Below are 23,570 nucleotides of genomic sequence, written 5' to 3'. Positions count from 1 at the left end.
ACAGACAGATAGACAGAAAGACAGACAGATAGATAGATAGAAAGACAGACAGACAGATAGATAGATAGATAGATAGATAGATAGATAGATAGATAGATAGATTAGATAAATAGATAGATAGATAGATAGATAGATAGATAGATAGATACAGACAGGATAGATAGATAGATATAGACAGATAGATAGATAGAAAGAGACAGATAGATAGAGACAGATAGATAGAGACAGGATAGATAGATAGATAGATAGATAGATAGATAGATAGATAGATAGATAGATAGATAGATAGATAGATAGATAGATAGATAGATAGATAGATAGATAGATAGATAGATAGATAGATAGATAGATAGATAGAGACAGATAGATAGATACAGTCAGATATATATAGACAGATAGATACTGACAGGATAGATAGATAGATAGATAGATAGATAGATAGATAGATACAGACAGATACAGACAGATAGATACAGACAGATAGATACAGACAGGATAGATAGATAGATATAGACAGATAGATAGATAGAAAGAGACAGATAGATAGAGACAGATAGATAGAGACAGGATAGATAGATAGATAGATAGATAGATAGATAGATAGATAGATAGATAGATAGATAGATAGATAGATAGATTAGATAGATAGATAGATAGATAGATAGATAGATAGATAGATAGATAGATAGATAGATAGATAGATAGATAGAGACAGATAGATAGATACAGTCAGATATATATAGACAGATAGATACTGACAGGATAGATAGATAGATAGATAGATAGATAGATAGATAGATAGATAGATACAGACAGATACAGACAGATAGATACAGACAGATAGATACAGACAGGATAGATAGATAGATATAGACAGATAGATAGATAGAAAGAGACAGATAGATAGAGACAGATAGATAGAGACAGGATAGATAGATAGATAGATAGATAGATAGATAGATAGATAGATAGATAGATAGATTAGATAGATAGATAGATAGATAGATAGATAGATAGATAGATAGATAGATAGATAGATAGATAGATAGATAGATAGATAGATAGATAGATAGGTAGGTAGGTAGGTAGGTGTTATTTCTCTCACATATTCGTTATTTATTCTCTTTACTTTAGGTCGTCAAAATGTTTCAGCACTCAGCCCTTATTGTCTGGACACTATTTATTTTATCGATTGTCTTCAGTAAAGTTTCTGGACATGGTCGTCTGGTTGAGCCGCCATCGCGCGCAACAATGTGGCGGTTTGGATTTAAAACATTACCGAACTACGATGACAATCAACTCTTTTGTGGCGGAGTATCTGTAGGGGATCATTTATTATATTATATTATATTATATTATATTATATTATATTATTTTATTTTATTTTATTTTATTTTATTTTATTTTATATTATAATTATATTATAAATTTAACTATATATATTGATCTGTGGGCTTAATAATGAAGTAGACAATAGCATGCGGAAAACTTTCAAAGTTCATACGTTGAAAATTACATAAACCTCTTTTTTAGGAAATCGTCTCATTAATGCAGAACTAAATCTACGTTAAAATAAATGAGAATATCAATTATCATAAGATACGGATGAGTCTACGCCGATTAAGATTATAAGTTCTTTCATTTCTATTTTATTTTCTTTCAACTCTTATTTCATTTCAACTTTCGTTCTCTACTTGCATACTTCTCTTCTTTCGTCTTTAATTTCTTCTTTTTCTTTTTATCTCTAATTAAATCTCTTTACTTTTGTCTTTACGTTTCTCTTCCTATCTCTAATTGTATTTTTACTTCTCTGATTTCATAAAGCTTATTATTTTCCATCTAAATGTTCGTTTCATTCTTGAATGTCTTACTTCTCTGGACTTGACTTCTTACTACTTCCTTGTCCATGTTCTTATCTAGTCATTCATATTAAATAGGCCGATGGGGGTTTTTTAAACTCTAGTAAATCATCGGTCTTGCTGATTCACGCAACTTGTTCTCAGCTTAAGTGGCTCTTGGAAAGAGAAACATCTTTATGTGCTTGTCCTGGCATACGGTACACTATTTTTTATATACCACTTTGTCTTTCTGACAGTTTTGTTATGTTTTTTCTTTCATTCTTTAGCATTTTTACTTTATTTAATTTATCGTTTTAGTTTTATTGCATTTATTTTACTGCAAACCTTTTGCGATTTTCAGATTCAATATGGCGTGAATGGAGGAAAATGTGGAGTTTGTGGAGATCCTTGGAACTCAGTTAGAGACCACGAGGCTGGCGGGAAATACGCCACTGGAATTTTGGTTAGGAAGTACAACACCGGAAGTGTTATTGACGTCGTCATAGAACTGACAGCTAACCATAAAGGTTATTTTCAGTTTCGTCTCTGCCCTAACAATGCTCCCAATGCCACAATCACACAGGCCTGTTTAGATCAGTACCTTCTTGCTCGTACTTCTGATGGAGCAACGACATTAGGCGTTCCTGCCGGGGACTACTCCAAGACGATGATACTTGTCTACAGACTTCAACTTCCAAAAGGTGTTAAATGCCGGGCTTGCATGCTGCAATGGAAATACAATGCCGGTAACAGCTGGGGCGTTTTTCCAAATGGGACCAGCTGCATAGGATGTGGGGACCAAGAACAGTTTTACGGCTGTGCTGACATAGCCATAGGATATGACGATGTGGTCTTAGGCGAGTTTCAATCGTATTTTCCATATGCCACTGACAGCCCCATCAGCGACCATACGGTCATTCAGAACTTTGATACGGATTATCCAAACCAAAACTGTGCTGAAGTATTTTACGGAGTCTGTATTTCATCATGCCCGTCATTCTCTTCTCTGTCTGTGTTGGCAGATGTCATACTGGCCATCGGGACATACCTACTAGTAGTACGTTAGTCAGACTAGTGGTTTGTGTTTTTTTACAATGTCAAGAGTTAGCGTTATTTAAATGTTATTTATTTACTGTATCATGAATTATCATTACGATATTAGAGAGAATGGACAGAGGCGTAGCAACCATGTCGCGAAGGGATTCATTGCGACCACGAATGATAAACTACTAGGGACCCACGGGGCACATTGAAAGATGAACATTTATTACGTTGAAGAAGACGTGCAAGTATTGAGTGTGTCATGAAAGTATTGAGTGTGTCATGCAAGTATTGAGTGTGTCATGAAAGTATTGAGTGTGTCATGAAAGTATTGAGTGTGTCATGCAAGTATTGAGTGTGTCATGAAAGTATTGAGTGTGTCATGAAAGTATTGAGTGTGTCATGCAAGTATTGAGTGTGTCATGAAAGTATTGAGTGTGTCATGAAAGTATTGAGTGTGTCATGAAAGTATTGAGTGTGTCATGCAAGTATTGAGTGTGTCATGCAAGTATTGAGTGTGTCATGCAAGTATTGAGTGTGTCATGCAAGTATTGAGTGTGTCATGCAAGTATTGAGTGTGTCATGAAAGTATTGAGTGTGTCATGAAAGTATTGAGTGTGTCATGAAAGTATTGAGTGTGTCATGAAAGTATTGAGTGTGTCATGAAAGTATTGAGTGTGTCATGGAAGTATTGAGTGTGTCATGAAAGTATTCTTGTATAGAAAAAAAAGTCGCATAATTATTGGAATGTCATTTTATTAATGTACTGACCCATACATAATGACTCGATGCTCTTGTTGTGGGGGAAGATCTTCGATGGTCCAAGTTTCTAACTCTGCTCACGGCCATCCTGTGCCGTACTGTGGAGCTTCTGGACTAGATTCTAATCATCTGAAGGAAAGTCCATAGCTTCTATAAACAAAAAGTCTGTCACATTCAATGTTCTAGTTTACTGGTTGGGGGGGGGAGACACTTTCATAATCCCGAACTCGTCGTGCTCATGCGTCACAACTGCCTAAAGTCTATCAACATGTAAATACTTATTACGTAGACCAGCTGACCTTAAGTTTCCTATTGCCACTCGTGGGAGGTCAGAGGGCGAGTTGTAAAACACAATCTGATTGTTTATTTTATGCTCATGTTTTTCACTTAGGATTCTTAGACTCTAATTAAAACGTTTTGAGTTTTCTGGTCAACTCATCCTTTCAAATACTGGGTTTTGTTTGCGCCTCTCTTGAAGCTCACAAGCAGTTTGTTATCTAGGGTGAACTCGTTTAGACCTTCAGTATTCTGGTTTGCAGATCTGAGTGATTTTGTACAGATACCAGGTAAAGCGTTATGAAAACAAACAAACTATTTGTAAGATAAGAGCGGATGTAATTCAAGAAATAATATTTGTATCTTCATTAACCTGCAAGAGCCAGTCTATCCAGATATTACTATATCCCTCATGGCTTCATGTGTTTGGTTTATTGTAGGGAAAAAAAAAAGGTTGAGCGTTGAAGGGTCATTGAACATTTTATAAAGTTCGGAATAATTGTATTGACTCATTTTTCTTTGATTATAATTGTTTAGATCTAATTGTGATTCAGAACAAAATCATCTTGAAACTGTGTATGACTTCATACAGATGCCACGTCTTCTCTCAATGACTGCGTTACAACAAAAACATATTATATGTCATGATTTTGACTTTCAACAATTTTTTGTTCATTAAAAGTTTAGGTTTAATGTAAAAACTGGTGAATGACTTTTTGCATTGTAAGGACATTGATTTCTAACATGGTATAAAACAACAAAGCGCTATGAAATTCTTGAACAGACTTCTACCGACGTGCTGATGTTGTGTTTACCACGTTTCACTGATCCAAATGTTGCAGGCCTCGACGAAACTTATGACATAATTATTCATTGTTCCTAACAAAAAAATCTAACCAATCAGTTAATTAATTAATTTAATGTGATATTAAGGAAAATTAATCTTACAGTATGGATATACATGGCTATCATACATGGCTATAATACATGGCTATTCCCCTTAGAGAAGCTTTGTTTTTTAAAGTATTTTTTTCAACGCTTTTATCATAAGTCTGAACGACAGTCCAGCGCGCATACTGCAAAAGCAGGGGAGGTTACAACTAACTTCAGGAAGAAAATGATGAATGAGGATTGATGATGTCATGCAGTCATTTGTTTTCAACTCTTATCATACCATCAGTTGTCAGGTTATATATTTAGAAAGTGACCCGTCAAAATAGCGCGAAATTTCCCGACAAAATATATGATGTCTATAAAAATACCGGATTATTAGTAATTTAATGTCCTGGGCATCATTTTTGTAGATTCTATCTTTTTCAATATTAATAGATCTGAAATTATGCCATATATCATTCCCCTTTTTCACCTTTGTTTAAAACGAATAATTATATTGCCAATGAAACAAGCCAGGGATGGAATTTTTACGTGACATTTCCTACAATTTAACTTTGTGAACGTGTGTGTGTGTAAAAATTTGACTAGTATCTTTGCGTGTTTTCGAAGTACACTTTTATAATGTAAATAAATGCTATATTTTGAAATTATTCATTTGACCTTATTATGATTTTTGCTTATTTATGTTTTAATGTTATGTTTTATCTAAAGTATTCCCTGTAAAACGACTGAAAAATTATGTTAACATTGAAACAAAACAAAAAATATTGGCTCTATTCATATTTTACGATATCTAAAGTATTTCTTTTAAAATGACTAAAATATATTTGTTTCTGCGCTATTTTGTCGGCTCTATTTTGTTCGCGCTATTTTGTCGGCTCTATTTTGTTCGCGCTATTTTGTCGGCTCTATTTTGTTCGCGCTATTTTGTCGGCTCTATTTTGTTCGCGCTATTTTGTCGGCGCTATTTTGTTCGCGCTATTTTGTCGGCGCTATTTTGTTCGCCCTATTTTGTCGGCTCTATTTTGTTCGCGCTATTTTGTCCGCGCTATTTTGTCCGCGCTATTTTGACGGGGTACCATTTAGAATCATTTCACTAGAACAAAAATAAATGAATTGTTTCACTAAAGAACTTTTGGATGTGATCATATACAGTATACAATAAAAACAATTTTCTTTGATAATAATAAAGACCAATTTATTAGATACACAAGGAAATAAAAATTTCACAAATAAAAAAGAAGCAATGCTTATATAATATCTCAAACAGAAGCACACAATACAATACTTCAATAAAATCACTCAATAGTAGGCTTTCTCATGGTCAAATAAAATAGTAAAAAAACAACAACAAAAAAACACTAAAAGATAAATAGTGTTACAAAAAATACCCTGTAAAATGTACCTAGAAAGATATTCATATCCAGTGTACTAAAAAAAAAGGTATGTAGTTATATTTCCTTTTTTATGATTTTATGTAAATGATATTTCATAAAATATTTTAAAACCTTAATCCAAAATAATAAAGAGAGAAGCAACATTTAATTTTCTAGTGAACACCAACAACTGATTTGACTATTTCAACAAAAGAAACATTCAATTTACATTCAGTTGTTTAAATTACTAGTTCATTCAATCAACTCTAGTACTTTCTTGTATGTACAAAACATTATGACTTAGAGAATGATGCCGCCTCCTAGGACAAACACTTTTTTGTAAGATTATATTTAGAAAACATTTTTTTATGATCTTAGGGTTAGTTTGAGTGGAGATGCAATAGAGAATAACTATATAACTGTATTTACTAGACACAACTGTCTGAAATATTGAAAAACAAAAAAAAACAACAACAACCTACAAGCAGTAGAAGTATTTCAATAATTTGAGGAAAGAAAAACTCAATGCAGCATAGTTACAAGAACACACATGGGTCTTTTATAAAACAATCATCTTATCCTAAGGCTGTCACAAGGACCATAGCTTTGACTTGAACAAAGACTGTTGCAAAAGAAGTGATGGAGTATGTGGGAAATGCTCTAATTAATCATGCCACAAAGTTCTCAAACATCCTATCAAGGTAATGTGGTAAGGTTTAAATAGAGAGCTACTAGACATTTCCCTGCCACAGCTTAAGGAAAATAATAGCTATTCAATGGACAACAAAGATAGATGATAAAATTTGGCACTACAACAAGGCTGAATATTATAAATTAAGAAGCCTGATTATACTTTCAACATAGCATCTACGTAGATTAATTAGTTCTTATTAAAAAATATCAAAATGTTATATGCATACATTACCATAAGGTAACTTAGTCATGATAAACCATAGCATCCTTCAACAACTATATATTTTGATTATTTCTTTCTGATTAAATGTTCATCATACCATATTGTGAACACAACAAAAGATAACTAGATCTACCTACTGTGAACACAACAAAAGATAACTAGATAGATAACTAAAAAAAAAAAATGACTAACACAAATTTGTCTGCAAAATAATAAATAGATAACTGTCATAATGCCAACCAAATAATATTGATACTAGAAAAATATTTTGAATAACTATTTAATCTAGCTTAAAAGATTAAGGAAATGTATAATACAAATCACTGGACAAAAAGTTTAGCAATTTAAAACAAGGTTATGTCTAGGCTGGATAAAAACTGGTTATGATTTTATTTTAAATATTTACATTTGAAAAACCATGCGATAGTGAAGAAATTTGATGTAAAAAAAATATTACTATTAGTCATGATGTCAGTATCATTTAATGAATAACAAACAATGAAACCAAAATCTTTATACATTAATAAATAGCTTGATGCAAATTTTGTATTTTGCCAATTGTCATAGTAAGCTTCATCTTCGTGGTTGAGTATGTGCAAACGAATTTCTTATAAACTGGAAGATGACTGTGTAGTCTGATCTTCATTTTGAAAAAATGAACAGAAGGCAGGGAACAGTTGGGCCACATGCAAGACTGTCAACAATTTCTAATTTTCAAGCCAGTATGTAGGCAACATTTTCTTACATTCTTTTTACAACTCTAAAATATTGATTATAATGAAGTAAGCTTTATAGAGAGTGTTATAAACTAACAACTAAATCACACACAGCAGCATGCTTCATAATACTGAGCACATAATATAACATGAGCTATAACTGCTGACTTAGCTTGATACCAAATCATGATACATTATAACACTATACTTATTTCAAATTATGATACATTATAACACTATAGGCCAACTTTAGGTCAAATAATGATGCATTGTAAACAACATTTTGTATCAATCCGAGTACATATTATCTCATTCCTTTTAATTAATCATACAGTAATTCTAATCTTAGTTTTTGTTACAACTATTCTTAAATAGTCATAGAATGAATGAAACTTTAAGTCAAAGTCTTGATTGTATTCTGGGATAAAGTCAGTCTGACCTGCTTAAATATCTACACATCAGTAACAATATAATGAGAAAATGTCAACAGATTTCTGAACACATATTTTTATGTCATAATGAGCCTCAGAACATGAATAGTTCTACAATCTAGCTGTAATATCATTATGTACTAATGGCACTTGAACAAAACAATAGAAACCTTTGGTATATATTTCTTTGTTTTGAAATAGAAAAACATTTATGAAAATGCTCCAACTAAAATTATAATGCAAGTATGGGAAAATTTATCTTAAACACATTTATGTTGATGCTAAACAGGGAGGTTGGAAAATAATATCCTTATAAATCAAAATATTTTTCAAAAAAAAAAAAAACTAAACATAAAAAGAAGTACAAATGCATAATAATTTCACTTGTAAAAACAAAGATCTTTTGAAAAATGACCAATGAATAAAACAATTTAAAAAAAAAATTAGAACATAACAAACAAAGAAATGATAAAGTCTTTAAAATATCTTTGGTAAATGACATGGATAAAGCAAATATAAAATGACATGGATGAAAGAAACTCTAAAATGACATGGATGAAAGTAGCTATAAAGAAATACTAAAAGTGTATAGGAGAGGTAGCACCTGCAAAACAGAGATCATCCTAGATAGGTGGAAAGTAAATACGCAATAAAAGTAAAACATAAAAGAAAAAAAGTTACAATAAGTAATTAGAGACTAGCATTGGGAAGTACTAACTAAGCAGGTAACATACAGAAACATAAGAGAAGGAAAGGAAATATGAAACTAAAGTAAAATATAAAAATAAAAAATGCTGAACTTACAATAAGCAATTACAGACTAGCATTAACTAAGCAGGTAACATACAAGAGGAGGAAAGTAAAGGCAGCTGGTCTCTGAACACTTGGTAGCCAAGAAAATGTTTTGGGCCACAGGACTGTCATTTCCTGTGAACACATGAGCTCTTCTATTCTCCCTTTACCAAGGTGGAAAGCTCAGTAAAAGAAAAGAAAAGCTTGCAAAGCAGCAATATAGAAAGTTGCGAGACAAGCAGTTTACTGAAAACTTAAGGACAAAAGTTGTATCAACAGCTTACAAATATATACAGCCAATACAATGTATGAGACACTTAATGGTCCATTAAAAGAATACAATTTTAATTTTTTTAAAAAGATAAACAATTATTTGTATAAGTCCAGAAACAAGCTTCTTTCAAGTTGGTAGAATTGTTTTAACCAGCATAAATACATTCTAAAAATAATTATTTAGAAATAAATGCTTAGAAGTTAGTTACATTTTGTCATAATATCTAATAAGGGAAATATTTTAGTTTATATTTCATTCCTTATTAGAAATAGAAAAGAATATTACAGTGCTTGTTATAATGTTTCATTTATTATTCCTTTTTGTTTGTTGATATCACCTCTCAATAGTACAAGGAATTATTTGGGATTTACAAAAAAAGAAAAAGTGGTAACAAAATTTAATAAACATTTTGCTCACTGACTGTCAGTTTCAAAGACCAGATTGGGATCTATGATCCTTGGGACAACAATTATTCCTTCACTAGCAATTTCCCAGTACGTCCATCACGTCGACACACAAACCATTGAAAAGCAGGGTGAATGTAGGTGGTTATCATAAGTATGAGAAGAAACAAGTTGACCTGCCACAGGAAAATAAAAAAAAAAAAATAGTTCAAAATAAATGTTAGACTTTATGATCACAACTAAATCAAGGGTGTAACAAAATAAGCTTGACAAGGCTAAAACAGCCTTAATGTTTACCGGATAGAAACCACTAGTTTCAGCCCAGTTGAAGAAGACATACTGGAACATGCTGACAATGCCTCCAGCTATTATTACAATTCCATACAGAATCCCAAAGTATTCACTGGGAAACCTAGGGAGAAGAATGTGAAAATGTGTCACAATGTTTCATTTGAAAAGCATAAAAGGATTCTTTAACTAGTATGTCATTGGTTGCATATTGCAGTGCAAGTTCTTTTTAAATAAAATAGGACTAATAAGAAAAACAAAAACAAAACAAAAAATATTTTAATAAAAAAGAGTCTATGAACATGGAAGATTGTATAATTATCTATTGTTTCTATTTCATGTTTGTGTTCACTAAACCTGAGATGGTAGCTTAAATTAAAGGGGACTAATTCAGCCTATACCACCACTTCAGTCAGGTACTATTTCTATTTCTTTCCCTTGTTTGAGATGCCAAACAAAGTAATTATTTACCAATAATTGGTTATTAAATATTTTTTTTTATTGATTCTTGTGTTGTCAGGTAAAAGAAATAATTGTACAAAATTTCAGCTTGATCCAAGATTAATGTGTCAGAGAAATAATGTGTACAAACTTTTGGCCACATAGACAGACGGAATGAGTTTTTTTCATTTCAACAATACATTGTTGATTATAATACAATCTCTTTAATCAGTGTACACTCATTCTTTAATGTAATCATGGAATGCTAAATTCTGCTTTACAATGTGAAAGCAAGTTAAACTGCTTATGATATGCTTTTCTTTTTTCTTATTTATGTTACTCAAAGCATTACACTGGATGAAAAGCAACAAACTAAACGAGAGATTGAAGACACATGCCTGCTACATCATCCCTCGCTACTTCTGGATGGCAATATAGAGGTAAGACCCTCAGATCACACAGCAGCCATCAAATTTCAACCTTCCCATTTCACTGTATACAATTAGTAGCTAAATATTTGAAAAATCAATCCTTGTTAATGAACTAATTGTCTGAACCATTTTTTGTCAGAAACATTGCTTGTGATTGTGAGCCCTTTGCTGTGACAGCTAGTAAGTACAACATCTTATCAACTGGATGTAGTCCAATATACTAAGGAGACAACATTTTATACTTTTGTGGTATAATTTATTCAATGTTTTAGCACGCATCTTTTTTCCAGGTCTTAAAACTCCTAGCCTCTGGAGACCCAGAGCATGTTATACATGGTTCATTCAAATTAGTGAAAATGAATTCCAGACATTGTCCAGACTTTTTCCAGACATTTATCTTATGGGGAAGGGGGGGAGGGGGAAATCGCGCAGAGATCGAGATTAAATCTAGGCAAGTAGAAAACCTAGATCTATTAAGAAGTGGCTCATAGATCAAGACTAAATCTAGTCATAATAAACTAGTCTAGGCCTAGATTTATTATGAAATTTGATTTAAGTCTACTACAGTAAACCATCTAGAAATTGGCTGGCATTTCACCAACAAGCCGTGATTGCGCGTGCTTTCCCCTATAACAATAGATCTAGTAGGCCTAATGGAAGCCTCTATGCCCAAATAGATATACCGGTTACGCCGCCTGAATGACATCGGATTAAAATTATTTTTTTTCCCAATTCCAGACATTTAACTAAATAGCCTCGAAAAGTAGCAATTTTCCAGACTTTTTCAAGTCTGAAATCTGAATTTTGAAATCCAGACTTTCCAGACCGCGTACGAACCCTGTTATAGAGCAAAAAGAATAGCTAAAGCTAGGAATTATATACATTATGATAGAGGTAGCTCCAAACAATGTACAGCAGAATTTGTAAGTATTTAAAATATTTTTTTTTGTAAACAAATTAAATAAAACATACATTTGTACACCGCTGGCAGAATATTATTATAAATAAAAAATAATGATGAATAGAAATAATTACATTAACTATTATTTTGGTCTTAATTGTTTAAGTCTACCTCCTATAATTTCAACTTTTAGTTTAGTTTAGTTCAGATGTCTAAGATGAAAACGGATCTGAAAAAGTTATTTTAACACCCAACATTGGAAGTTTTATGGATACTCATATACTTACATGACACTGATATATCCAGCTCCTAGCGTGTACAGGAAAGACCTAAAGAAGAGCAGACACAGATAAGCAGGTATCATAACTTCTGGAGTCTCAAACAGTACAAGGAGTGACAGCAGTATACACAGGGAGGTTGTGATGGTTAAGGGGATCACTGTAGGCATAAGCATCCTCTGTAGCTCAGTTCTTTGCTCTGACATATACAAACAACAGGAAATGTGAAACTGACAGCAATGAAGTTATTATTAACAACTCTTAAATTCATTCTATTTTGATAAGCTATCTTAAAATGTTTTAACTTACTGACATAGAGCCTTTTGAATCCATCACAAACAATACCAGCAAAAGGAGATGAGAGAAGGCCACACATTAAAACATAAAATAAAATATTGGTGTAGTAACTCACTGGAGATGAAAAGAAAACAAAAACTTGTATATAAAAGAGAACAATTAGACACATATTTATTTAGAATTTCTGAAATGTGGACATTTTTTTTTTAAAATGTTTGCTACCAAGATTAATTGATTACATTGTTAACAAATTCTGGATAATTTCTTTGCTTGCATGGCTTCAAAGTGGCACAGTGGTATTTATTATTTTACCTATTCTTAATTATTACTAATGTTTTTAGTGAAAAGAAGTTACATTCTAATAGATTGTTCCTAAGAAGTTACTAAATTTTTAGGATAAACTCTGTACATCTTAATTTAGTAAAATAGTAATTATATGTCAAGATTAAAGCCTTTATGTACAGAAAATATATCTAAAGTTGACAATCTTGTCTTGGTCCAGATTTATTCATACTATTGAAAGTTGATGAGTCACAAACATTACTGTTTATCTTTAGTGTCACTTTCAATACCAATGGATTTTTATATCATTTTATATCATTTTATATCATTTTATATCATTTTATATCATGCATAACAGATAAAAAATATGAGGGAAATTATCTAATAATTTTTTTTCACATGTTCTAGTATTATCAATCAAAAAGTTTTAATGAAAAAAAAAAGTCTAAATAATACATCTATTTGTTAATGTCACAAAAACATCATAAAAAGTTTAAAGAAAGATATATCAGTAAAACAACATATAAGATCTTAATAGCATTTCTCTTTTTCCTAACCCTCCACTCCAAGCTTTGAGTAGAAGATTGAAAAAAAAAAAAAAGCTTTTTAAAGCTATGAAAAACTATTCTGTTAATCCCCAAGTTTTAATTTTTGTTTTACACATAAGCACCTTGTTGATGATCATTTTCGAACATCACTTCTAGAGTTTTATTGAGTGAGCCTAAAAAACAGTAGAATCGAAGTTGAAGTATGCACAACCAGAACACATGGAACAGGTAACGACAGGAAAATATGCAGCTCAAGATTCTGGGCTTCTCAGACTCCTGCACTTCATTCTCATCATTTTGAGGAGCTTAAAAGAAAATTTTTAAAAATTATCATATGACTTAAAGTATATTTGAGCATTTCAATTTCATTATTTTATTATATTAAATTAATAAAATAATGTTACCGTAGCTTTAAGCCCTCAATAAAAAAAATGTTATACTAATTTTTTTTTACAAATGTTGATAAGTTCACAAAAAAAATTTAAAAAAAAATTAAATGCACTGAAAAATACAATATGTGGGGTACTTTCCAGCTGCTCAATACATATTAAAATCAGGGTTCAACACTTTCTTTTTGTTGTACTTCGTGTTTCAAAATTTATAAATATTTCTTTTACTGACAGAATATACAACCAAAATTCAAATCACTGCCATATATATATTATTAATGCAAGAATAAGCTCCCTTTTTCAATACCAACAAAATAATCAATTATGAATAATTAATCAACTAATTGGTTAATTTTTTTATTCATTCATGTGTTGTTAGGTACAACAAATAATTGTGTAAAGTTCTAACTGAATCCAAAAACGGGAGTGGGAGAAATAAGTGTACAAAAATTGGACCAGACAGAGTGAGTGAGTTGATACAAGCTTTGTACCAGACAGAGTGAGTGAGTTGATAGAAGCTTTGTAAAAATGCTGTCATTGATTATGAACAATTCTGCTAAATTTCAACTGGATCCTAGAATGGGAAAAAGTCACTATGTAAAGGGATGGATGAATACTTACACTTTAACTCAACAGCTGCAGTTTTATCATCAGCCACCTCATCATTAGGGTATTTTTTGGTAGATGGTTTTGTAACAAAACCTTTTGGTAAGAACAAAAATGTGCTTACAAGGGTAACCAAATTAGCTACAGCTAAAATCAAGTAGGAAATGTAACGACTGATTCCATTTTCATAACCAATCTGTAACAAAAAGAGTTACATTAAAAAATATAAATATAATCAAATTGTTATCTAGTAAAGGTCTCCATCTTAGTAAGATTGAAATGAAACCTAAAGTGAAATGATGCACTAGAGAGTTGCAGAAAAAAAATGATTGTATAAAAAATAAAATCATTCTAAATCAGGGGTGGGCAAATTACGGCCTGCAGGCCACATGCGGCCCGCCGGAGTGTTTTATGCGGCCTGCCGACACCTACAGAAATCAGGTGTGCCCACAGTTTATACAAATAAAAATGCAAATATATTTAAAAATATAGCTTTATAAATTATTGAAACTGTCTCATTATAAAAAGTTTCAAGTAAACGAAGATTATGCTTATTGGCTATACATCAATACACTCAATTCAAGACACTATCTCTGATCAGTATTTATTCAATGCTATAAAGAACTGTGTTGAGTGTTGGGTAGGCTTGGAACAAGATGGCAAGTGCAACAACTGATGGAACTCGATCTTTGACTGAGAATATTTTTTTTAATATCCCAACCATAAACTATAAACAGGAAAGTTTGCACAAAGCTGCATAAAATTTCATTATATTATCCACAAAACACAGTAGTAATCAAACTATGTAGAGCTAGGGCTGTTTACCATGAGTAGCACCGATTAAGTAACACAACTACCCAATGAATTCGCTAGCTCAGCATGGACTTAGTGACCTTGTTACCAATAATTCTAATGAAAAGTGGAAGACAGTTTTCGTGATTTTGTTATAGGTGCTGTTGCAATTGGTTGTTTGCATATGAAATATTTGGTTTGACATACATCTGTTCTTCTTCTTCTTCATCCTCATTTTACATGTTGGAGAATTCAGAACAGAAATCCTATACCTGAGATGACAGTTCTTCAAATAGACTCTGTTATATAGGACGGCTTTGGGGCCAGAGTCTTGTTCGGGTCTCTTGATTTAGTATGCACCATTGAAGGACATGGTCAGCATTCTCTGGTGATGCTCCACAAGGGCAAGTTTTGCTTCGGGAACATAAATTGTCTCATTCAGTGAGCAAGCATTTTTTTGTGGAAACTAAACAATTATTATCACTGGTCGATGTTGACTGACTGTAATTTGACAGCAGTCACAAGGGTAACAACTAGTAAGCTAGTTCCACAGTTCCGAAACATAATGCACGAGTGTAAAAAGTAAAATACTGCACATTAAGTACAACTGTATATTTGTGGGGATAATGTGATATTTAAAGACCACAGCAATTTTTTTTTTAAATCGTAAAATTGATTTCAAAAGTTGTTAGCTCTTGTTGTAATTCCTCAAGGAGGTGTGTGGAAAAAAAATAAACGTGAATAAAATACAGTATAAATATGAATTAAAAGACATTATACACAGTTAACTAGTGTATCTTTCTAAGTTGATATATATATATATATATATATATATATATATATATATATGCGGCCCGCCATTCCAAATTTTTAAAAAATGCGGGTATACAATACTCGATACAAAAAGGTTGCCCACCCCTGTTCTAAATCTATGTTTTTAACTAATAGCAAACAAATTTAAAAGAAATCTTTCATAAATAAAATATAATTGTTACTTTATATGTACTATTTTTAAGTTTTAGGTTGAAAATTTACTGAATCTGAAACCTATTTAGCCTGAAAGTATGAGGGCAGTTTGAAACATTTTCAAGAGCTTTTCATCCAAAAATCTGCATGTCTTCATAATTTTGTGATATTAACTAGTTAGGATTAAATAAAGTGTCCTAAGAAATCCCATCTCAAAGACCGATTTCACAAAAAAAAAACAACAACACCCTAATGAATGACCCCAGATTACAAGTTAATGAAGGCTATGATTAATTTTTTAAAATAAACCAAAATGAGTTATGTTTCTTAAGCACCTTAAAAGCAGCATGACAACCTCCCCCATAATCCTGGAAATGTGATACAAAAGCTCAAATGATAATGACATAATTATATATTCAAAACCAACTCTATTCAATATAATAAATGAGCTAAACAGATGTTTACCAAACAGAACCAATGTTTTCATCAGTAAAAAAAAAAAAAAACAAATGTTAAGTTCACCAAACAGGAGTATTGTTTTTTATCAGTCTAACAGTCATGAGCAATAATGCATAAATTATACAAGCTCATGCTACAACTTTACTAGTGTAACCTTACACACTGTGTTGAATACATTATGCTAATTATAAGCAGATGTCTGAACACTGTACTTTGTGCATTACCTTTATCAACATCTGCATCCCAGCTGAAGTGTCAAAGCCCCCACAGAAAAGACCAACAACCAAAGTACCCAGCTTGGGAAAGTAGACAGATATCTGCATGTTGGTCATCAAGAAGGTTATTCCACCAGCACCGAGCAAAGACAAACCAGGAAATATCAGCCAAGGAACATCTTAATAGAATGAAATATTTTATAACATATAAGAAAGATTAGATACCTGAAAACATATACATCTAAAAATAAAAATAATTATAAATCATGAAATTATTATATATTCTAGTATAGTAATCCAGAAAACAAAAATAAAAAAAGGGAAAAAGTGGGAGAAATTGATGGAAATACAAATATGGAACTATTATTTGACATTATTACATTCAAAGCCACAGGTTCAAATAGCTAGCAATATAGCAAGCCAAATAATTAGAGCACATCTATAAAAAATATAAGATCACTATATGTATTTTCCAAGAGGAAAAAAAACTCACTATACACAATCTTAATACTGAAATCAAAATCAAGTCTACTACCATTGAATGTCAGCAGTTATCCTCAGAGTTATCTCTAGCAAGAAATGATACAAAGTTTGTTGAGACTTACTGTCTGGTTATTTCTCATGTAACTAACATTTAGGAATGGGCAAATTGATATCTAGCAACAGAAACATTTGAACAGCTACCATTTTTTAACAATGTAATAATGATCAAGTCTGTGGGTGCCTAGTAGAATATGTATTCAATGTAAGCAGTAACTACAACATTGTTTTTCAGTTGCATACTTAAGTCTCAATTTTTTTTTTTTTAAATGTAAAATAGTAATGAAATAGTTTGAATATACATGCAATGTTAAGAAATAAAACATTGCTATTCAATGATGATAAGTAAATTACACGTGATGGATTACAAAAGTCGCAGCCTACAATAGTTTGTCTACCAAACTCACCATTGGATGTAAAAGCAACCAATAAAGAACCAATAACAAACAAAGCACTGTAAGGAAAAACAAAAAAGAAATAGGTAACAAGTTAAATAAACAAAATACTTTTAAAAAGAAAACAAAACCTTGCTTATATTGAGTGAAATAAAGCATCAATTATTTTAAATCAATTCTAACTGCACACAACTTCTTAAATTACTCTTCTGGTCTTGTGATGCATTTTGACAAGAGTCCCATTTGCACTCGTAATTGCAATGATTATCATTCATTAACTTGAACATTTTCCACATTTAAAAAAACTAATTAATTATGACTAATTGATTAACCAATTGGTTAATTTATTTTATTGCTCCATGTGTTGTCATTGACAAGGAATAAGTGTGCAAAGTTTCAACTAGATCTGAGAAAGGGAAGTGGAAGAAATAATGTGTACAACATTTTGACCTGACCAGACAGACAGAATAATTTGATGTATAAAGGGAAGTGGAAGAAATAATGTGTACAAGATTTTGACCAGACAAAGTGAGTTTTGTGCATTTTTACTGTAAAAATGTTACTCTATTAGTATTGAAGCAGCTAATTAAAGCAACTTCTTCACAAAGAATGCCAGATTTGCTACATAAATTTTGTTTTTTATTTTTGTTGAATGTAATATACAATTTTTTGTACACAATAATCAAATGAATCTGAAAATATCATTGCTATTACTTAACTGGATAGTGAGTGTACAACCTAGCTAGTACTTAACTGGACAGTGAGTGTACAACTTAGCTAGTAGTTAATTGGACTGAGTGAAACTTAGCTAGTAATTAACTGTATAGTGAGTGTAAAACTTTGCTAGCAGTTAATTAGACAGTGAATGTACAACTTAGCTAGTAGTTAACTATGCTGTGTTTTTACAACTCAGTCATCATGACTACTATGCTATTAATTTTTTTTTTAAACCCTAGGAATCATTTTAAAAGATAACTATATACAACATACTTAGAAAATATTTTTTAAAAGAGTTAATAAGCTTAATTACAGTCACCTTAATTGATAAAAAGTTCATAGCTCCACTATTACATTATACAATAACATATTGTTTCAATAGATATAGATAAAAGCTATTAAAATTTGTTACTATTAATAAAAATAAAAACTAAAAAGAAAATAACCTATGACTTACGTGGCTATGATTCTTGTAATTCGAGTACCAAATAAATAGCTTATTTGGCCCATAATGAAACAACCAATGCAAAATACTGCAGTTCCTATAGTGAAAACTAAAGATAATCTGTCATCCATGTCCCGACATGAATTTCTCTCCTTTCTGAAAAATTGAATTAACAATAACTCTTGATATTTTCAATACTAAGGAAATGAAACATTATCAAAAACATAATCCATTTTTCTATCATAATCAATGTGATGGGCAGCACAAGATTGAGCAACTATCATTTCCTGCAACTCATGCTGAGTAAGAAATTAAGCAGCTCAATGATGTCAGATTTATAAAAAAAAAGGTAAATCTTTTGATTAATCACAAGACCATTATGTTGCGAGTGTTTCAACTGAAACATTTAAAATAGAAGTTTTCTCTCTACTGAGTCTTTAGTTAAATTATAAACAGCATTTGACCAATATGATCACTCTCCACCCTTTTTTTTAAGGTACTACATTTTTATAAAGAAGTGTGCACAATGACCAGAAAATTCTAATGCAAGAGAATGTTACTATGGTGTTACTAGTTCTTTTTGAAGAAGTACAAAAGCACTGCATTAAGAGAAACAATTATAATCAAAATAAATATCACACTTACCTAGTTTCTGTTACATTGTTTTTATCACTTCGAGCTGGATCAGTTGATACAGAAATATTATAAACTGAACTTGAAGTATCATATACATTTTCTACAGAAACATTAGCAATGGAATTGTTTGCAACAATGCTTTCTTGTGAAGTATTTGTGAATGAGCAAAGGTCATAATACAAGCCTTCATCTTTTAGGACAAATACCAGAGATGGCCAACCATAAATCAAACCTCCAAAAAACAAACATTCTAGAAAAGCCCATGATGCATAAAGCACTCTGAACTTTGGGTTGTCTGACAGCATTTTCAATTTTCTGAAATTTAAGAAACAAGATTTTGTAAAGCAATAACAATTCAAAACAAAATCTGTCTTTAAAAATGACTTCTTAAGGTTCTTTTAAACTTTCAATATATATATATATATATATATATATATATATATATGTATGTATGTATGTATGTATGTATGTGTGTGTATGTGTGTGTATGTGTGTGTGTGTGTGTGTGTGTGTGTGTGTGTGTGTGTGTGTGTGTGTGTGTGTGTGTGTGTGTGTGTGTGTGTGTGTGTGTGTGTGTGTGTGTGTGTGTGTGTGTGTGTGTGTGTGTGTGTGTGTGTGTGTGTGTGTGTGTGTGTGTGTGTGTGTGTGTGTGTGTGTGTGTGTGTGTGTGTGTGTGTGTGTGTGTGTGTGTGTGTGTGTGTGTATGTATGTATGTATGTATGTATGTATGTATGTATGTATGTATGTATGTATGTATGTATGTATGTATGTATGTATGTATGTATGTATGTATGTATGTATGTATGTATGTATGTATGTATGTATGTATGTATGTATGTATGTATGTATGTATGTATGTATGTATGTATGTATGTATGTATGTATGTATGTATGTATGTATGTATGTATGTATGTATGTATGTATGTATGTATGTATGTATGTATGTATGTATGTATGTATGTATGTATGTATGTATGTATGTATGTATGTATGTATGTATGTATGTATGTATGTATGTATGTATGTATGTATGTATGTATGTATGTATGTATGTATGTATGTATGTATGTATGTATGTATGTATGTATGTATGTATGTATGTATGTATGTATGTATGTATGTATGTATGTATGTATGTATGTATGTATGTATGTATGTATGTATGTATGTATGTATGTATGTATGTATGTATGTATGTATGTATGTATGTATGTATGTATGTATGTATGTATGTATGTATGTATGTATGTATGTATGTATGTATGTATGTATGTATGTATGTATGTATGTATGTATGTATGTATGTATGTATGTATGTATGTATGTATGTATGTATGTATGTATGTATGTATGTATGTATGTATGTATGTATGTATGTATGTATGTATGTATGTATGTATGTATGTATGTATGTATGTATGTATGTATGTATGTATGTATGTATGTATGTATGTATGTATGTATGTATGTATGTATGTATGTATGTATGTATGTATGTATGTATGTATGTATGTATGTATGTATGTATGTATGTATGTATGTATGTATGTATGTATGTATGTATGTATGTATGTATGTATGTATGTATGTATGTATGTATGTATGTATGTATGTATGTATGTATGTATGTATGTATGTATGTATGTATGTATGTATGTATGTATGTATGTATGTATGTATGTATGTATGTATGTATGTATGTATGTATGTATGTATGTATGTATGTATGTATGTATGTATGTATGTATGTATGTATATGAGTGTGTTAATGTAGATTCTTTAATTAATTTTTTATTTCAGACAACTATGATGAGGTGACACAACTGTCACTTCTTTTACAGGAACATACCACAAAGATGTACTGTCCACCATTAGAAAAAAACAAATAAATAAATGCAAATTTTAATAATTTAGGTATTTGTAGAAGTATTATTTATACATGTGTGTTATTGTTATTGGTGGGGGAATGCATTAATTGAACTATATAAATATAAGCATAAAAACATGCTTTTAGGTTATAGAATTCACTATTCTTTACAATGGGGTTGTTTCGATAATCTGACATACTTTTTAAAAAGTCTTGTGGTTGTAAGTGCTATTAACAAAGGCCTGGACTTGTTATTTCTATTACTTTTCAACTGCTAATGTCATAAGATATTCACACCTTTTTTTAACATGTTCAAGTGAACTGAATAAACATATGAATAGTTCAATTATTTTATGCATGTTAATAAAGGAACAGTTGCTGCTAAAATTAGTTTTTTTTTTGCTCAAGTATATCACAATGTTGACTATCCAACCAAGGCCTACTCTCACGGATACTATGATTTTGAGGCAACAAAACGATTTCTAAAGTTTGATCTAAATCCAGTTTACCTATCTGACTGTAAGGTTCAATGTTTTTTTTTGTTTTAATTGTGAAATCTATATTCACAATAAAATCAGAAATAAGCAAGATGTTTTTAAAAACGTTCTTGCAAGATAAAAAAAAAGGCAGGGTGTAAACTACACAAACAAATAAATGTATATATATATATTTATAGGGTTTTATATATAATATATAGTAGTTGAAACATTGTTTTACGTTCATTTTCATAACCTTTAACTATTTTTAAAAGTTATGTTTTTCATATACCAACAGTTCCTGATACATCGACACATCGATGACATTAAGAACTATTAAAATGTGTGTTGGATACATGATGTATTATTACGTTTGTTTATTTTTACCATTATTTGTAAAGTTCTTGCATTTTAAAGAAATTCAACGAGTTACTTTAAAAGAAATGTTACAATAAAGTTTCAAAAATGCGTAGACGAAATAGATCTAGATCCATTATACTTAGCAACCAACAACGAAAGGGCGGGGTAAGAAACATTTGACCTGTGTAAGAGTATTTCTAGATAGACATAATTTATCCTTGACTATCAGAGGTATTATTTGTTCGCAAGACAATTCAAGCCTATTTTGCACAAGGAAAACACATGGCAGTCTTTTCATCTTTTTTTTAGCAACTAGTAGACTAATCAACTAATAACAAAACTAATGACTAGTCACTAGTTAAAGCCATTAAACATTAAAGGGATAGGTCTAGGACTCTATAGAGTTCTAGAGCTATCTGACCAATTCAACACACAGTGCCTTATAATGATCTGCTCTCTGCTGTCCAACTTTTAATGTTCTAGTAAGTTCTACTCAAGTTCTAGCTTGTTTACTTTAACTTTAGACTCGGCAGAGGGGGAGGGGGGATGAAACTGTTATAGTTATAGTTATGACAAGTTATGTTACATTTTCATTTTACATGAATTGTAGATCTATGAATTCTATGTTGTTTTTTTCTAGGACTAGGGTTAGTTTTAGTTTATTATGGCTTATGGTTACCCGAATGCTAACTAATACTATGAATCATGATAGTCTAGAATTTGAACTGTTACTCAAGTGTCTCATGTACCTGTCAGTGCCACTAACTCACTAACTGTGCAGTGTCACTGACTTAGTTAGTCTCAGTGTCGTGTGAGTCATGACATGAGTATCATTATGATTATATGATATTATATCATAGTATGAAGAGTGTGAGTATGACTGTATGAGTATGAGACGAGTAAATTCAAAATTGAGTTGAGTATAAAATTTACTTAATAATTTACTATAATTATAATCATGAGAAGAGTGTATGTCACGTATCATCGTATGTATGAATTCTTGTGTTATGAAGTGGCAGGTTCAAGCCATATAGGAGGGTAATCATGAAGGTTAGCGTCATTTGGCGCTAATGAATTAATTAAAACCACTAGATCTAAATTTCTAAATATTACCAAAAATTAAAATGCTTCAGATTTCCACTAGACTATAAATTAAGCACGGCGCGAGATGTAAACAAGAACCATGTGACTCGGAACACGTCTGAACAACCATAGACTATATAATTATATAAATGTACTGCCAACTTTGCGCTCTAAACATAGATCCAGTGGCGTCACTAGGGTCGGTGTCACCCGGTGCGGATAGCTCAGGGTGTCACCCCCCCCCCCACAGCCATCAACTTTATTCAAACTGTTTCCTATAGAAACAATCGTTAATTCTTTTTGTGGAACCAATACAGTAAGCTGATTACCCACTAGCGGATCCAGAAATTTGGAGGAGGGGGGGGCGATTTTTTTCCAAACCCAAATCCTGTCGCCCAGTAAACCCTAACCCTATACATAAACGTGCACACAGCGTA

General features: G+C 31.4%; 2 protein-coding genes across 4 annotated transcripts in view; one reads left to right on the top strand and one right to left on the bottom strand.

The window, feature by feature from the left end:
- Positions 1 to 3,787, top strand: part of LOC106072624 (uncharacterized) — a 9,218-nt gene extending 5,431 nt beyond the window's left edge. For all 3 annotated transcript variants that reach the window (XM_056021424.1, XM_056021425.1, XM_013233071.2), the window contains 2 exons: positions 1,135 to 1,320; positions 2,200 to 3,787. In XM_056021424.1, coding sequence (XP_055877399.1) covers positions 1,144 to 1,320; positions 2,200 to 2,904 — 882 coding nt within the window. In that variant the 5' untranslated portion in view covers positions 1,135 to 1,143 and the 3' untranslated portion in view covers positions 2,905 to 3,787. The remainder of the gene's footprint in view (positions 1 to 1,134; positions 1,321 to 2,199) is intronic.
- A 2,195-nt stretch (positions 3,788 to 5,982) lies between these two features.
- On the bottom strand, positions 5,983 to 23,257 carry LOC106072539 (equilibrative nucleobase transporter 1-like). Its single transcript, XM_013232955.2, has 11 exons — positions 23,164 to 23,257; positions 19,356 to 19,661; positions 18,723 to 18,866; positions 17,561 to 17,607; positions 16,623 to 16,792; positions 14,197 to 14,377; positions 13,309 to 13,491; positions 12,369 to 12,470; positions 12,069 to 12,258; positions 10,018 to 10,132; positions 5,983 to 9,896 (listed from the first exon to the last, which is right to left on the bottom strand). The coding sequence occupies exons 2-11, from the start codon at positions 19,649 to 19,651 to the stop codon at positions 9,786 to 9,788; spliced, it is 1,539 nt and encodes a 512-aa protein (XP_013088409.1). The 5' UTR covers positions 19,652 to 19,661; positions 23,164 to 23,257; the 3' UTR covers positions 5,983 to 9,785.
- Positions 23,258 to 23,570: the final 313 nt, after the last annotated feature.

This window comes from Biomphalaria glabrata, chromosome 2 (genome assembly GCF_947242115.1).
Source record: "Biomphalaria glabrata chromosome 2, xgBioGlab47.1, whole genome shotgun sequence".
NCBI classification, from domain to species: Eukaryota; Metazoa; Mollusca; class Gastropoda; family Planorbidae; genus Biomphalaria; species Biomphalaria glabrata.
The sequence above is the reverse complement of the archived record's forward strand: the minus strand, read 5'-3'. Positions and strand labels throughout refer to the sequence as shown.

Bases quoted from the DNA above. Each gene is read 5' to 3' on its own strand.
- LOC106072539 (XM_013232955.2), bottom strand. From the start codon at position 19,651: ATGCTGTCAGACAACCCAAAGTTCAGAGTGCTTTATGCATCATGGGCT. The intron at 18,867-19,355 runs GTAAGTGTGATA...TCAATTTTTCAG, and splicing joins AACAATGTAACAGAAACTAG to AAAGGAGAGAAATTCATGTC. The intron at 9,897-10,017 runs GTAAACATTAAG...TTCCTGTGGCAG, and splicing joins AAACTAGTGGTTTCTATCCG to GTCAACTTGTTTCTTCTCAT.